The following is a 13633-nucleotide window of genomic DNA, read 5'->3' on the forward strand; positions in this document are numbered from 1 at the left end:
ATTCAGAGAAATAGACATAAACGAGGCATTTGAATGCTTAGAAATGTCTAGTAAATGGCATGTTTTTTAAGAATTATGCTTCATTATAGCCTTGACAGCACGGCGGGACGAAACGGCCGGGTATTCTCGATCAGGTCGTGTATGTGACTGCGGGGATTTTCCGGGGTACGGATATCGACGGCAGAAGTTCCGCCTTGACTCCTGCCGCCCGTCTGTCACTCTCCGATCAACGATCCGATATATAGGCAGTTCTCCCTTCCTGCCATACTATTTAACGTTCCTGTTTCCTCGATTGATGATTCTTTGAAAGTTGTACACTGAGATATTAATTTCCCATACGGGTTGGTATTTGTTGTCCTTGAGACCTAACAGACGAATCCCACGTCTGTTACAGCCCTCTTAGCTGCCAGTATATAGCTCTCCACTCAGCGATCACAACCATCATGACTTCGCAAGTGGCAACCTGCCTGCGGTTTGCCAGGCAATTCTCCACTGATCCCAAAAAGGTATTTGAAAATTATGTATTTTTTATCATGCAGCAAATATTGACTATCCTCTCTTTTCAGCACCAACGCTTTCTCGCACGTGCTTTCTCGAGCACCGTTCGCCGCAATGAAATCAACAAGGTCTTCCCCTCCGCTGAAGTCGCAGTCAAGGATATGAAGTCCAACTCGACACTTTTGGCTGGTGGATTTGGTCTCTCGGGTGTCCCAGACAGCTTGATCAATGCTGTGCGGGCAAACCCTTCAATCACGGGTTTGACTGTTGCTAGCAACAATGCCGGTGTTGATGGATCGGGACTGGGTCTCCTGCTGCAGTCTAAGCAGATCAAGAAGATGATTGCTAGTTATGTCGGCGAGAACAAGACCTTTGAGCGCATGTACCTGACCGGCGAGATTGAGCTCGAGTTGACTCCTCAGGGTACCCTGGCAGAGCGATGCCGCTCCGGTGGTGCAGGTATCCCGGCATTCTACACCCCCGCTGCTTTTGGAACAGTGGTGCAGACGGGTGAGCTGCCTCTGAGACACAATGAGGATGGAACTGTCGCGGTGTATGGCGAGCCCCGCGATGTCAAGGTGTTTGACAACAAGAGCTACGTGATGGAGGAGGCTATCAAAGGTGACTACGCCTTTGTCAAGGCCTACAAGGCCGACAAGCTTGGTAACTGCCAGTTCCGCTATGCGGCGGCCAACTTCAACGGCGCGATGGGCCGTAACGCTAAGATGACCATCGTCGAGGCCGAGAACATTGTCGAGGTCGGAGAGATTGACCCTGCTGCCGTCCATCTGCCTGGTATCTACGTCAAGCGTGTTATTCAAAGCACCGCGGAGAAGAAGATTGAGAAGTACACCTTCGCCAAGGAGGAGGGCTCTGACGCCGCTGCCTTGGGTAAGGGTGACACCGCCAACAAGCGCGAGCGCATCGTGCGTCGCGCAGCTAAGGAGTTCAAGAACGGCATGTATGCAAACTTGGGTATTGGAATGCCTATGCTGGCTCCCAGCTTTGTGGACCCATCGGTAGAAGTCCAGCTCCAGTCGGAGAACGGTATTTTGGGACTGGGCCCTTACCCTAAGAAGGGACTGGAGGACCCCGATCTCATCAACGCAGGCAAGGAGACGGTTACCCTGCTGCCCGGTGCTTCTTGCTTTGGCAGTGATGAGTCCTTTGGCATGATCCGATCTGGTCGCATTGACCTGACCATCCTGGGAGCCATGCAGGTGAGCGCCAGGGGTGATTTGGCCAACTGTAAGTTTTTGTGTCCCAATTATTCCAATGATTCTAAATACTAACTATCTTAGGGATGCTTCCTGGTAAGATCAAGGGCTTCGGTGGTGCCATGGATCTCGTCTCCAACCCGTCGGAGACCAAGGTGGTTGTGACAATGGAGCACACAGACAAGAAGGGCAACCCCAAGATTGTCAAGCAGTGCGAGTTCCCCTTGACCGGAAAGACCTGTGTGAGCCGCATTATCACCGACCTCTGCGTGTTCGATGTCGACTTCACTAATGGCCTGACCTTGGTCGAGGTTGCCGAGGGTGTCACTGTTGATGAGGTGAGGGCTAAGACCGAGGCTCCTTTCAAGGTTGCAGACGACTTGAAGCCCATGCTGTGAAGAGCTATCAATTGTTGAGCTTTGATTTTGCATTTTAGTGTTTTGTGATGAGCGTACTTTTCTCTGAGTTTGTTTTCGGCTATGTTGACTATATCACTGTTGCACACGACATCTATTATATAAGTATATGGGTTATTGGATTACATTCTAGACCTGCCAGGCAACATGGGATTCCCATTGGCAGAAAATAAAAACAGCATTATATACATTCGTACTCTAAAACGAGCCGGATAAATTTAGTAGTAGTACAACACGACCCAGCATGACAACAAGTATTATTGTACACCAAAACATCAATAACTCCCATAAATCAAACCCCTCAATATTTTATGTCATTCTGAAAATACCCTTGACTCTCTTGCCCAATCGTCCGAACCAATCGCGGTTAGGGGCCTCCTCAAACTCCCGAACAACATTATCGTAATGGTCTGGGTTACTCGCCGGGCGACGCAGTTTGGGTGTCAACGGATACCGTCTAGCGTAGCGATCCTCCAGTAGCGATGACAGGGCTTTCAGGGAGGACTCGGATATGTGAACGTTTTGCGCCGGCTGTTGTTGCTGTTGCGGCTGCTGCGGTTGCTTTGTAGGGTCTTCTGCGGCTAGGCGGGCGTGCAGGTATGATTGAACGGAGACGGAGGCAGGGCGGACCAAGTCCTTAGGCCAGTGGGTCAGGATGTGAGTGATGCGATTTTGAACAGCCTGGGGAATAATGTTAGAATGTTGTTGTTTGGGGGGGTGGAGGCTCCGGAATTTACTTGTTTGGACATGATGGCGATGGCGAATAGGTTGGGTTTGAATTGGTCGAGGCGAAATAACAGGCGTGGTATTCTTCGTGGGGCAAAGGAAAATAAGGAAGAGTGGTAGAAGATATTAATTATCCGCGTCTTTTGGTATGATCTGGATTGATGACCAAGAAAAACATCATATGAAACTATTTTGAAGGCAAAAAATGTCGGCCACCACATGAGCCTCAGGCCGTCAGGCATCAGCCACCCACTCGTCATCCACTCTTCTTCCACGCAACTTGGGTCGGATCCTTCCAGTCCATTCATTCCATCCGCACCCTGGCCATCGCCTTTTCCATTATTCTCTTTGTCTCTATACCGTTCTCTCTTTATCTACTTTCCTTTTACCTAGAATATTTGTCAAATTTGATTGTTTTTTCGCCCTGCTCGCCCTATCCGGCTCTTCCCCCCTCCCTCGTGTCTCTCTGCCTTAGCTCGGCTCGTCATGAGCTCGCAGCGTTATCAAAGGGTAAAGAGAACCCCCTCGTGCGATTTCCAGAATGGGGGCCTTTACTGATGTGACTGCTCTTTAGGTGAACGCCCACGACGAAGATGATGAAGCACATTCCCACTCGTCGATCCCTTTACGATCCAACCTCACTCCTACCTCTCCACCTCCCTCGTTTCGCTCTCACTCTCGCTCCTCCTCTCCCTCGGCTAGACGCCTTCTCCCCCACCAAAACGATGAATCTCACAGGAACGATGCGGATCAGACACTAGCGGATGCATTTGGCGATGGAAGTGACTCCGAGGCCGATGATGAGCCCGATGATAGGCAGCGCTTAATGCGGGCCAACCCGGAAACCCGATCACTGGCCGACAACAGCAGTAATGCCGCTGCTGGAGGTGCCTCGTCGCAGGCAAGCAATGCACAACAAGGGGAACAGCGTAATTCTGCTATTCAGAGGAGACCAACGATCCTGCCGTCGTTTGGCCCTTCGAGCGCGGGGGGGCCTGGTCGTGTGATAAGCTCAAATGACGGGGTGTTCGCCAACTTGGCTGCGAAGCCAGAACGGGGTGAGAAGAATGAGGATTTGCCTCCGGTGCGTATATGTTTTTTCTAAACATTGTTTTGAAATGCTTGCTGATGATCTATATATAGTCCTACGAGGAAGCTGCCGCAGATGCCACTCCGCCCTACTGGGAGACCACCATTTTGGCCCCTGGTCTATCAACCGATGAAGTCTTTGTCGATGGATTACCGGTCGGATCCGTCTTTTCTTTTGTCTGGAACGCTATGATCTCCATGTCCTTCCAACTGGTTGGATTCCTTCTCACCTACCTCCTTCACACCACCCACGCCGCCAAGAACGGAAGCAGAGCTGGTCTCGGTCTTACCCTGGTACAATACGGCTTTTATATGAAGGGCGGCAGTGAATCCAAGGGCTCCGACGAAGGTGGCTCCGATCAATATGTCGCGCCCCCGGATCCCAATAGCCACAGCTTTGACCCGAATGCGGTTGCCGATGGAACCGCCGGAGATGGAGGCGGAGGCAGTGCGGTGTCTTCCATAAGCACGAGCGAATGGATCTCATATATATTGATGATTGTCGGCTGGTTTATCCTGATCCGCGCCATCAGTGACTTCTTGCGGGCCAGACGCCACGAACAACTTGTTCTGCAGAGTCCAGAGCGTGGTCTCAGCGTCCCGGTCATCGCAGAAGGTGAGCGATCGGAGACAGTCGTCTAAGCGTTTATTCAATCATCATATAGTCCATTCCGTACATGGGATATTGGGAAAGTACAGAGACTACTGCGTATAGGTTAGGAGCTTTGGAGCTTGGAGTTTTGTCTTGTCTTTTTTCCCCTGCGCCTAGCTGCTTTTTATGTTGGCATTTTCGAGCACTTTTGAGGATAATATGGTAGTCATGCCTGTCTGTCTTTTTTCTATTTTTATACATCTTTTCTTTTCCTTTCTTTTTTTTACTTCCTCGCTTGCAGATTCAGCACTGGGCAACAGCAACAACAACACACTGGACTTGTAGCTATTTTGTTTAAAGATACCAATCTGAAAGACATATTTCAGCCTCATTATCGTCGTTCTTTGGTGCCCGAGAAGTTATGCGTAATTGGACCACTCAGCCGTTCGTCATGGCATGGCAGGCAACTCCTTTTCTTTTTTGCCTCTTTGCCTCCGTCAATCTATCGACCCTGAGGAGTAGTTTATATTCCCGATCATCGAAATTCCCCAAACCAGGCTGAGCTATTGAACTTTGGCTGAAAATCCCTCTCTCAGCTCTCTTGGCGGATCTTCTCTTCTTTTCCTCTCTCTCTCTCTCTTCTTTTTCTCCGCCAGTTCGATCCGAGCTCTCCGCCGTCGGGTATCACTACTATTGTTTACTCCAAATACGAGTACGCCTGGATTTCTCTCCCAACAACAATCAACTGCCCCTTTCGTCCTCCCTTTCTTCATCGCATCCCCCTCTCAGCCTTCTCTATACTACCAACCTCTCTGGGAGATATTCTCCCCACACATCCATGGCCAAGGTCGACGCTGCGGTGGACGGGGATTTTGCGGCCTCGTCCTCCGCACCGCCGAACCAAAACCATGGTCCTGTTGAAGCCCGCTCTTTGTCGTCCATCACCCAGATCGCCTCGAATCCTCCAGCGTATCCGCGGAATCCCACCCAGAAGAAGTTGGATCCGTTGGTGTTGTACATTGTGAGAGTGCCAGGGAGCAAAGGTACGTGTGCGATTGTTGTGACAATCGAATCTGCCCCGCTTCACGTTTCCATGGGCTTTTTTCGGGGGGGTTGAAGGAACCATGGGAGTATGGAGTTGAGTGCCACGTTTGCTGACCACGTTTCTCTTCTATACATTAGACGTCTTCCTGTCTCCTCTTAAACCGCCTACGAAAGCTAGCGTGTCAGCTGAGGCTATCAATTCCTCCCTCTACTACTTGCATGTTGCGAGTCCGGATGACGAAATCCTGCTAGAGGAATTTGCGCACGAACGAGAAGAAGAAGCCAAGTTACGTAAGGAAGAAGGACACGAAGTGCAGCCTGAACTCGCGCATTTGAATAATGTGCGACGTAAGCCCGTCGGTGGTGGTGGAGGTGGAAATACGAGCCAGCCCCTCCCTGCTTCTCCCCCTCTTCCGGCCTTGTCGCAGCAGCAGGTAAATTCTCCGCCGCAGTCCAAAACACCTTCACAGCTGCAACCGCAAGAGCGTCCGCATCCTACATTTCAGCTTCCTGGGGAGAATGTGAATCCTCACGGAGTTTCCGGCGACGATAGGACGGCAAGGAGTCCTATGCCGCGACGACCGCTTCCCCCCGTCCCCAGAGATGAGGCTTCCTCGGAATACCTGCAGAGCGCTCATCCGGGCAAGAAACCCCATCGATGGAGTGCCCTATCCGGGTATATTAATGGAAAGGGTTTGGAGAACTGGAAAGAGAGGTATGAAGGACGGAACAGTTTGGATTCTAGGCCTCCGCAGCTGAGGCCACACTCAGCTCATGAGTCTCCATCTCATTCTCGTCGAGGGTCACCATCTAGAAGTCCGGGGCAATCCCCGTCCCGGAGACCACCGCGCGATCACAGATCGCCAGAGAAACCTGGTTTTCATATCACCCTTATTCGCCGTGATCCCACACATGGGATTCAGTGGAATGTTGCGACAATGTCAACTCCCCGTTTGGACGGTGGTCCGATCGATATTGAAATCAACACGCCCGGATATAACAGGTTTCTTGCGCAAGACGAACCGCTTTCTCTGGAAAGTCTGGGGTTGAATCTTCCACTGGACGGACGCAACCCCACCTCGCTTTCCGGTTTGAAAATCCCTCCAAAGGCAGATCCGCAGCCTCCCAGTGATCCGTCCAAACCTCGAAAGTTCAACCGCAAGCTGTGTGTTTCAAGACCACAGCACGAGGAAGGGCGAGGCTCGATGGACATTCCCCGGCCCTCCATCGACACCACTGCTAGTGGCCATGGCCTTTCGAAGCTGAAAAGCGGCTATTACACCTTCAGTTCTCCGTGGAACGGAACCTGCACGTTCTCAACCAGCGTCAATGGTCGCAGCCTGAAATGCAAGCATATGATTCACATGCCCACAGACGCCATCGGCTCGCATGATTCATCAGGAGCAAGCACCAACCCAGCCGTGACCGTTGCGGAAATCCGGTTCAACACACCCTTCCAAGCCGGTCACCTTCACCACCAACCCGGGCCCTCTCACATCTCTCCCTTCACCCTCAGCCAAACTCCAACATATAAAGAAGTCACCGGACCAGACGGCGTGACTACCACCAAACCTTCCAAACGAAATTCCCTCGCCCTCTTCCTCAACCCGCAGGCCTACACCCGCCCTCGTGCCCACTCTGGCGCCAGTAACAACTCCAACTCCTCCGGTAACAACAACAACCAAACCCCCCCTGGTCTTACCCGGAAACCATCAACGACGAGTACTAGCAGCGGGGCCGAATTCGACGAAGACCGACTCGACTTCACATTGGCCCGAGAGCCAGCAGGGGGAGGAATGCGCGGAAAGAGTGCCAAACTGGGTAAACTCATCGTCGAGGACGAAGGGATTAAAATGCTAGACTTGGTGGTTGCCTCTTGTATGTCTGTTTGGTGGAAGGGATACTACTATTGATTTGATTGTCTGTTGCATTGCTGGTGTTGTCGATTTCCTATCAATTCTTTTCTTTTTATTTTTTATTCTGGGGTTTTTTTTATCTCATAAACGGGCCTTTTCCTGCTTTTTCTTTCTTCTTTTTTTCTATGGGCATATATCCACAGTGTACGATCTTATGATTCATGATTTGACATATATCCAATCTATAACAGACTCGTCTTCGATTCGAGTAATCATGTATAACAGTTAACAGGTCTCATGTGCCACTGTAAGTACATATTTACTGTAAAGATTTAGAATCTGACTTCTCCTTCCATCCCACTTCCCAGACGCATCACATCTTCGATCAATCAATCCATGCATTCATAGTGGAACCAAACCAGATAAAAATAAACCAGCGCTCAAGTCCAATGCAGGCCAGAATGTCTTGCTTCTTCACGCAAAGCATGCGTGCTGCGTCCCCGGCTCTAATGAAAACAGCAGTGGATGGGTACATACATAACATACATGGAAAAAATCAAGTCTTCTCTTTATAAAAACCGGGGGAATAAAACAAAATTTAGAATTTGCCATAGAACATATAAACCAATTTAACAATGAGAGGAAAGTAACAATGTCGGGCTGGAAGGTCACGTTCTTCGCGGATATCTTTGTCTCTTTTTTGATTGTCATCATTTATAATTGGCATTTCGGGAAACGCCCGCGATTCCAGAACAGCAAAGGGCTTTGGGGAAAAAAAAAAAAAGATAAACATGCATTCAATTCATTAGGAAGAAATCATTGCACATCCATTCCTCGCTGGAGCGACGATTCCAGATCGTTTTGATGGCCACCGTTAGAGTGTGCCTCCTGTGGCTTAGGCTCTTCGTGCTTCCAGACTCCTTGCTGGTGGTCGGGGATCGGGACATTGGTCTGCTGGGCCATTTGCTGCTGTTGGGCGGCCTGCGCCTGTGACTGCTGGCGGACGACCGCACGGAAGCGCACCACTTCATCATAGATCATCCTGCGCATCTCCTGCACATCATCGACGATCTCGAAGTGGAAGTCGAATGTCGACGGGCAGCTCGGCTCATCCGAGGCATCGTGCCAGATGTGCAAGTACGGGTGCTCCAGTGCCTCCTCGACCGAAATACGGGAGGTAGGGTCAAAGGACAGCATACGGTCAAGAAGATCAAGGGCGTCAGGGTTGGCGTTGGGGAACAGGCGCTGGAATGGAATCTTGGGCATGAAGGGCAGGTTGCGCACGTACTCCTGGGCGCGCGGGGAGCCAATTCGGCCCAAAGTCTCCTCGTTGGGTGTACCCAGGTAGTGCAAAATCTGGTTGAGCTGGTCGACGTAGTCACGTCCCTTGAAGAAGGGACGACCGCCGAGCAGTTCGGCGAGAATGCAGCCGACAGACCACACGTCGACTATAGAACGATCAGCTGGAAGATCTAACCCAACAACAAGCAGCAAAACTTACTGGCTTTGGTGTAGCTCTGGAAGCTCAACATAATTTCCGGAGCACGGTACCATCTTGTGGCAACGTATTCAGTCATGTAACCCGCATTTTCTTCAGGGTCGATCGAAAAACCACGCGCCAAACCAAAGTCACAAATCTTAAGTTCACAGTCGGCATTAACCAGCAAGTTTCCGGGCTTCAAGTCACGGTGCAAGACATTTGCGGAGTGGATATACTTCAATCCACAGAGGATTTGGTAAATGAAAGATTGGAAATGCGCATCGGTCAATGGCTGTCCGGAACGAATGATAGCGGCCAAGTCACACTCCATCAATTCTAACCAAGCACGTCAGCAAAATCACACACACAAGTATTGCAATCGCACACATGGAGCCTCACCTTCATACAGATATGTCTCATTGAAGTTATCCGGTCGTGGAATATCCATATCATAAAGACAAGTGATCTGCGTGCCCGGGTCAGCCCTACCAGCCTTATAGTCGATAAGAGAGATGCGCATACGTTGCGGTGGCCTCGGAAATGCTGAAGAAGCTTAATTTCTCTCAAGGCTCGCTTGGCGAGAATCTTTTTGCTGAACACATTGGTAACCTTCTTGACAGCGACACCTTCGCCGGTCTGGGTGTTGGTGGCGGCACTATAGAGTAGATCTGTCAGCATTGATCTTGGTGGAATGGAGGCATTCAAGTCGTTTTTTTGACGTCCTGTTTTACGCAAAAAGTGCGCAGTGCTCTAGAAGTAAAGCGCCCACGACAGGATAGGATAGAAAGAGACAAGTACTCACCAGACAATACCGTATGCGCCCTGACCCAACTCCTTGGTCACATTGTACCGCTCGTCCACAACAAAATCTTGGTTGAAGACCTTGAAGATCTTGCGACTCTGTAAATCAGACATGGCTTCAGAGAATCAGTTTGATGAACCAATCTATGTGCGGCTAAAAGATCGAGGGAGAGATAGCACGTCGAGTGTGGTCTTGCACACGATGCGGCTAGGGAAAAGAAGTGGGGATCGGGCTCACCGAGAGGAGAGGTGTGAAATTAACTCGTCTCTCTTGGGATAGATTAAAGATTCGATGGCAGGTGGATGGGAGAAAGAAGAACAACGAGTGTGTGAGAAGGAAAAGGAGGAAAGAAAGAGAGAAAGAAGGCGGCCTTGAGCTCAAGTGGAAGGACGATGTTAACAGCCCCGCAGTCTCCGCGGGTGAGAAGCAGTCTTGACTGGTTGAGCAACGAGCAGAGGCTGGCCTGATTCTCAGGGGAAAACGAGGGGCAGGATTGAGCAGCTGCGAGCGAGAAAAAGAAAAGAGGACTTTTTTCCCTTCGATTGACGCGAAGCTGCGTGACCAGAAGGCTAAATAATTGGGGGGATGTGATGGGTTTGATTATTATTCGGCGGGACGTGCAGTAGGAGAGGAGCCGTCACTTGTGATTATGTATGGAGCGTTGCTCCGCCGCAGTGAAACCAGGGAGATTATTCTGAGTCCAGGGAAAGTGGACTTATATAGGCAGAGTGATAAAAATAAATAGACAGACAGAAAAATGGTCAACAGACAACGTGCGAGCCAGCGATGGGCGAGTATCTCAACATAAAGGAGTCGAGTCTTTGTTGCTCGAGGCTGAAGAGGGGCACAGGTGGAGATACTTGGAGATACTATTGACATTGAAGATGAAACACATTCCAGTCGGCTTGTGGAACATGGCAGATTCTAGACAGCTGAGATGGAAATTGTCTTCGTATTCCACGGAGATGTCCTGGAGGAATAATATATTAAATGGTCACATCTTGTTTTGTATGGCTGGACGAGACACAAAGAAATCACGGAATAAGGAATTATTTTTACCAACCGCCGATAGATGGAATGTGTATATCGTTGGCATAACAAAGTCAATGAATTCTTTCTTGGCTAAATAAACCCGGATCTCCCATTCCCCTGTCCCTCTTTCTTCTACTTTTATCGTGTCGAAATTCTACATCAATGACCGCATCACTCATATACTTTGAAAATCGTGGACGCCGTAAAATAGCGGCGCTTATATCTTTTCTAGAGACAATAACAACCGCTTTAAAGCGAGTTCACCAGTTTCCGCTCCTTTCTCAGAGCCCGCAGCTTGGTGCGTGCCTCCTCAAGGGGAATCATGATGCCCTGTTTCTGCGTGGCCGGGTCGTCTCGGTTACGGATGTTAACGGAGCGAGATTCCTTCTCCGAAGCACCAACAACTGTTGAAAAATGTTAGAAACCCCCAGAAAATAGAGGGAGAGAGAGAAACTCACCGAAAATGAAGTTGTACTGCGCCAATTGTCCAGTACGGATCTTCTTCTGCATAGTGTTACCGCTAATGTCAATGTCAACATTCATCTTGTCACCACGCAGAATCTGCTGAAGCTCCTCGACGTAGTCGTTCACAGCAGGCATGACAGGCACAATCAGGATCTGACGAGGGCTGATCCAGAATGGCCACTTGCCACCAAAGTGCTCAATCAAAATACCCAGGAATCGCTCGAAGCTACCAATGATAGCGCGGTGAATGACAACGGGACGGGCGTGGCCAGGGCTCGGCTCATTGGACTTGGCATCACCCTCCTTCATGGCAGGAGCCTGACTCTTCTCGTTTGTCATGTACTCGAGCTTGAAGTTGATGGGCGCCTGGTAGTCGAGTTGGATGGTGGCACACTGGAACTCTCTCTTGAGGGCATCGGCAATGGTGATGTCAATCTTCGGTCCGTAGAACGCACCGTCACCCTCGTCAATGGTCCAGTCATTGCCCATGAACTTGGTCATGGCAGCCTTGAGCTGTTCCTCGGCGTAGTCCCAGGTTGCTAGTTCACCAAGGTAATTCTCAGGGCGTGTAGAGAGCTTCAACTTAAAGGTGAAGCCAAAAAGACCGTAGATGGACTTCAAGAAGTCAAACAGACCTTCAATCTCCGAAATGATCTGCAACATATTAGCTGAATACCAATTTAAACGGGACGCCACTTAGCAACTTACCTGGTCCTGGGTACAGAAGATGTGGGTGTCATCTTGCTGGAACTTTCGCACACGAGTCAGACCGCTCAGGGCGCCCGACGCTTCGTTTCTGTGCAAGACACCGAAGTCCGCAAGTCTCAAAGGAAGTTCACGGTAACTCCTCTCCCGGTGACCGAAGAGTACGAAATGTCCGGGGCAGTTCATGGGCTTGAGAGCCCACTCTCTCTTCTCGACATCGAGCTTGAACATATCATCTCCGTAGTGAGCCCAGTGACCAGAGGTCTTCCAGATGCCCACATCGTACATGTTGGGGGTCTGAACCTCTTGGTAGCCACGCTTGCGGTATTCTGTTCGCAGAAGGGACTGGAGAGCATTGAAAATCTTGGTTCCATTGGGGAGGAGGAAAGGACATCCAGGGGAAACCTCATCAAAGAAGAACAGCTCTTGCTCCTTTCCAATCCTCAAGTGGTTGCGCTTCTCTGCCTCCTCCAAGAACTTCAGGTGTTCTGACATCTGCTTCTTGTCGGGGAATGCAACTCCACGAATACGTTGCAAAGAGTCGTTGCTCTGGTCGCCGAGGAAATATGCGGAAGAGTTCTTAGAAATATTAGTGCGCGAGATCTTCTAGAGGTGAGATCATTCCGTCCGTACCTGCATAATCTTGAAGGTCTTGACCTTTCCAGTGTTCTGAATGTGGGGACCTCTGCACAGGTCTACCAAAGTACCGCATCTGTACACGGTACTCTTCTCTCCAGTCACCAGCTTATCAATGTAGTGCAGCTTGTATTTGCTGTAGGAAAACATCTTTCTGAGGTTCTCCTTCGTGACCTCCAACCGATCGAAACTCTGCTTCTCCTTAAATATCCGGGACGCTTTGGTGTCGAGGGCCTTCCAATCGGTTTCTTTGACGACACGGCTAATCTCAATGTTAGTATTTGAAACAGATTGAGCATTGTCCATTTAATATCCAGTGACATACTTATCGGGCATTGCCATGTCGTAGAAGAAACCTTGGGGAGTGGGCGGTCCATGAGAAAGGAGACATCCATATTCGCACTCGCAAGCTTCACCAAGGCAGTGCGCACTGGAGTGCCAGAAAACCTCCCTACCCTCTGGGTTGTCGAATGGGACAAAGGAGACCGTGCAGTCGCCTTCCAAAGGACGGCTTAAGTCCCAGAGCTCCTTTCCAACTCTCGCGAGGACAACATTGGCGCTGACTTCCTTAGGCACGTCCCGAAGAAGCAAAGCGGGGGTGGTCTCCCAGGCTTTGGCAGTGATGGTGGAGGGACTGCCGTTACCAATATCGAGGGTAACATTGATTTCGGGGTGGGGCTTGTTCTTGGTTTCCTCGAGATATTGTTGCCATAGCTCTTCGAAAAGGTTGTTGCGCTCGATAATGAAGTCGGGGAGCGAATCGGCACTCGATGCAGCGGCTTTGGCAGCGTTTGGCGGGGCTTGGGCAGAAGCAGGTTGAGTGTCTTGAGCCTCCGCAGAGGGCCGGATAGGCAAATCCTTAGAGCCTTCGGAAGCCATGGCTGTATCCCGCGGCGTCTATGAAGCGATCGGAAGGAAGTTGACCAGGAAGGAGGGGTTGCGATGACTCTGCGCGGCGCCTTGAGAATCCTCCTGCAATTCTACCGTGAGTCAGTGAGGGACGAAAGCGGTGAGCCACGTGACATCAAACTGCCCTGGCGGCTAGCGACACTTTACCGTTTCAAGCTTCCCACCG

The 13633-nt window shown here is 50.4% G+C and overlaps 6 protein-coding genes across 6 annotated transcripts; 3 read left to right on the forward strand and 3 right to left on the reverse strand.

The window, feature by feature from the left end:
• Nucleotides 1–39: 39 nt before the first annotated feature.
• Nucleotides 40–2244, forward strand: ASPWEDRAFT_204933 (3-oxoacid CoA-transferase). Its single transcript, XM_040832275.1, has 3 exons — nt 40–506; nt 567–1746; nt 1800–2244. The coding sequence occupies exons 1-3, from the start codon at nt 444–446 to the stop codon at nt 2111–2113; spliced, it is 1557 nt and encodes a 518-aa protein (XP_040694040.1). The 5' UTR covers nt 40–443; the 3' UTR covers nt 2114–2244.
• A 196-nt stretch (nt 2245–2440) lies between these two features.
• Nucleotides 2441–2880, reverse strand: ASPWEDRAFT_22552 (ubiquinol-cytochrome c reductase complex assembly factor 2; the record flags this gene model as incomplete). The annotated part of the gene is made up of 2 exons (XM_040832349.1): nt 2441–2812; nt 2869–2880. 2 exons carry the CDS (start codon nt 2878–2880, stop codon nt 2441–2443), a joined length of 384 nt encoding a protein of 127 aa, XP_040694041.1.
• A 374-nt stretch (nt 2881–3254) lies between these two features.
• ASPWEDRAFT_205617 (metal homeostatis BSD2 family protein) lies at nt 3255–4948 on the forward strand. Its single transcript, XM_040832276.1, has 3 exons — nt 3255–3367; nt 3432–3941; nt 4001–4948. The coding sequence occupies exons 1-3, from the start codon at nt 3344–3346 to the stop codon at nt 4586–4588; spliced, it is 1122 nt and encodes a 373-aa protein (XP_040694042.1). The 5' UTR covers nt 3255–3343; the 3' UTR covers nt 4589–4948.
• Nucleotides 4949–5376: 428 nt separating this feature from the next.
• On the forward strand, nt 5377–7495 carry ASPWEDRAFT_47212 (uncharacterized protein; the record flags this gene model as incomplete). The annotated part of the gene is made up of 2 exons (XM_040836923.1): nt 5377–5581; nt 5721–7495. 2 exons carry the CDS (start codon nt 5377–5379, stop codon nt 7493–7495), a joined length of 1980 nt encoding a protein of 659 aa, XP_040694043.1.
• A 759-nt stretch (nt 7496–8254) lies between these two features.
• Nucleotides 8255–9833, reverse strand: mpkA (mitogen-activated serine/threonine-protein kinase SLT2; the record flags this gene model as incomplete). Its single annotated transcript, XM_040836924.1, has 5 exons — nt 8255–8886; nt 8940–9254; nt 9318–9384; nt 9441–9573; nt 9721–9833. 5 exons carry the CDS (start codon nt 9831–9833, stop codon nt 8255–8257), a joined length of 1260 nt encoding a protein of 419 aa, XP_040694044.1.
• A 1168-nt stretch (nt 9834–11001) lies between these two features.
• ASPWEDRAFT_100625 (threonine--tRNA ligase THS1) lies at nt 11002–13437 on the reverse strand (the record flags this gene model as incomplete). Its single annotated transcript, XM_040827317.1, has 5 exons — nt 11002–11156; nt 11211–11871; nt 11926–12501; nt 12556–12820; nt 12884–13437. The coding sequence occupies 5 exons, from the start codon at nt 13435–13437 to the stop codon at nt 11002–11004; spliced, it is 2211 nt and encodes a 736-aa protein (XP_040694045.1).
• Between the last annotated feature and the right edge of the window lie 196 nt (nt 13438–13633).

Source organism: Aspergillus wentii (genome assembly GCF_001890725.1).
Source record: "Aspergillus wentii DTO 134E9 unplaced genomic scaffold ASPWEscaffold_1, whole genome shotgun sequence".
Lineage (NCBI taxonomy): Eukaryota > Fungi > Ascomycota > Eurotiomycetes > Eurotiales > Aspergillaceae > Aspergillus > Aspergillus wentii.

What these genes read in the sequence shown, in the direction of transcription:
- ASPWEDRAFT_204933 (XM_040832275.1), top strand. Translation starts at nt 444, where the DNA reads ATGACTTCGCAAGTGGCAACCTGCCTGCGGTTTGCCAGGCAATTCTCC. An exon ending in TCTCCACTGATCCCAAAAAG is followed by an intron (nt 507 to 566) that starts GTATTTGAAAAT and finishes CTCTCTTTTCAG; the next exon opens with CACCAACGCTTTCTCGCACG. An exon ending in CAGGGGTGATTTGGCCAACT is followed by an intron (nt 1,747 to 1,799) that starts GTAAGTTTTTGT and finishes TAACTATCTTAG; the next exon opens with GGATGCTTCCTGGTAAGATC.
- ASPWEDRAFT_205617 (XM_040832276.1), top strand. Translation starts at nt 3,344, where the DNA reads ATGAGCTCGCAGCGTTATCAAAGG. An exon ending in GCTCGCAGCGTTATCAAAGG is followed by an intron (nt 3,368 to 3,431) that starts GTAAAGAGAACC and finishes ACTGCTCTTTAG; the next exon opens with GTGAACGCCCACGACGAAGA. An exon ending in AGAATGAGGATTTGCCTCCG is followed by an intron (nt 3,942 to 4,000) that starts GTGCGTATATGT and finishes ATCTATATATAG; the next exon opens with TCCTACGAGGAAGCTGCCGC.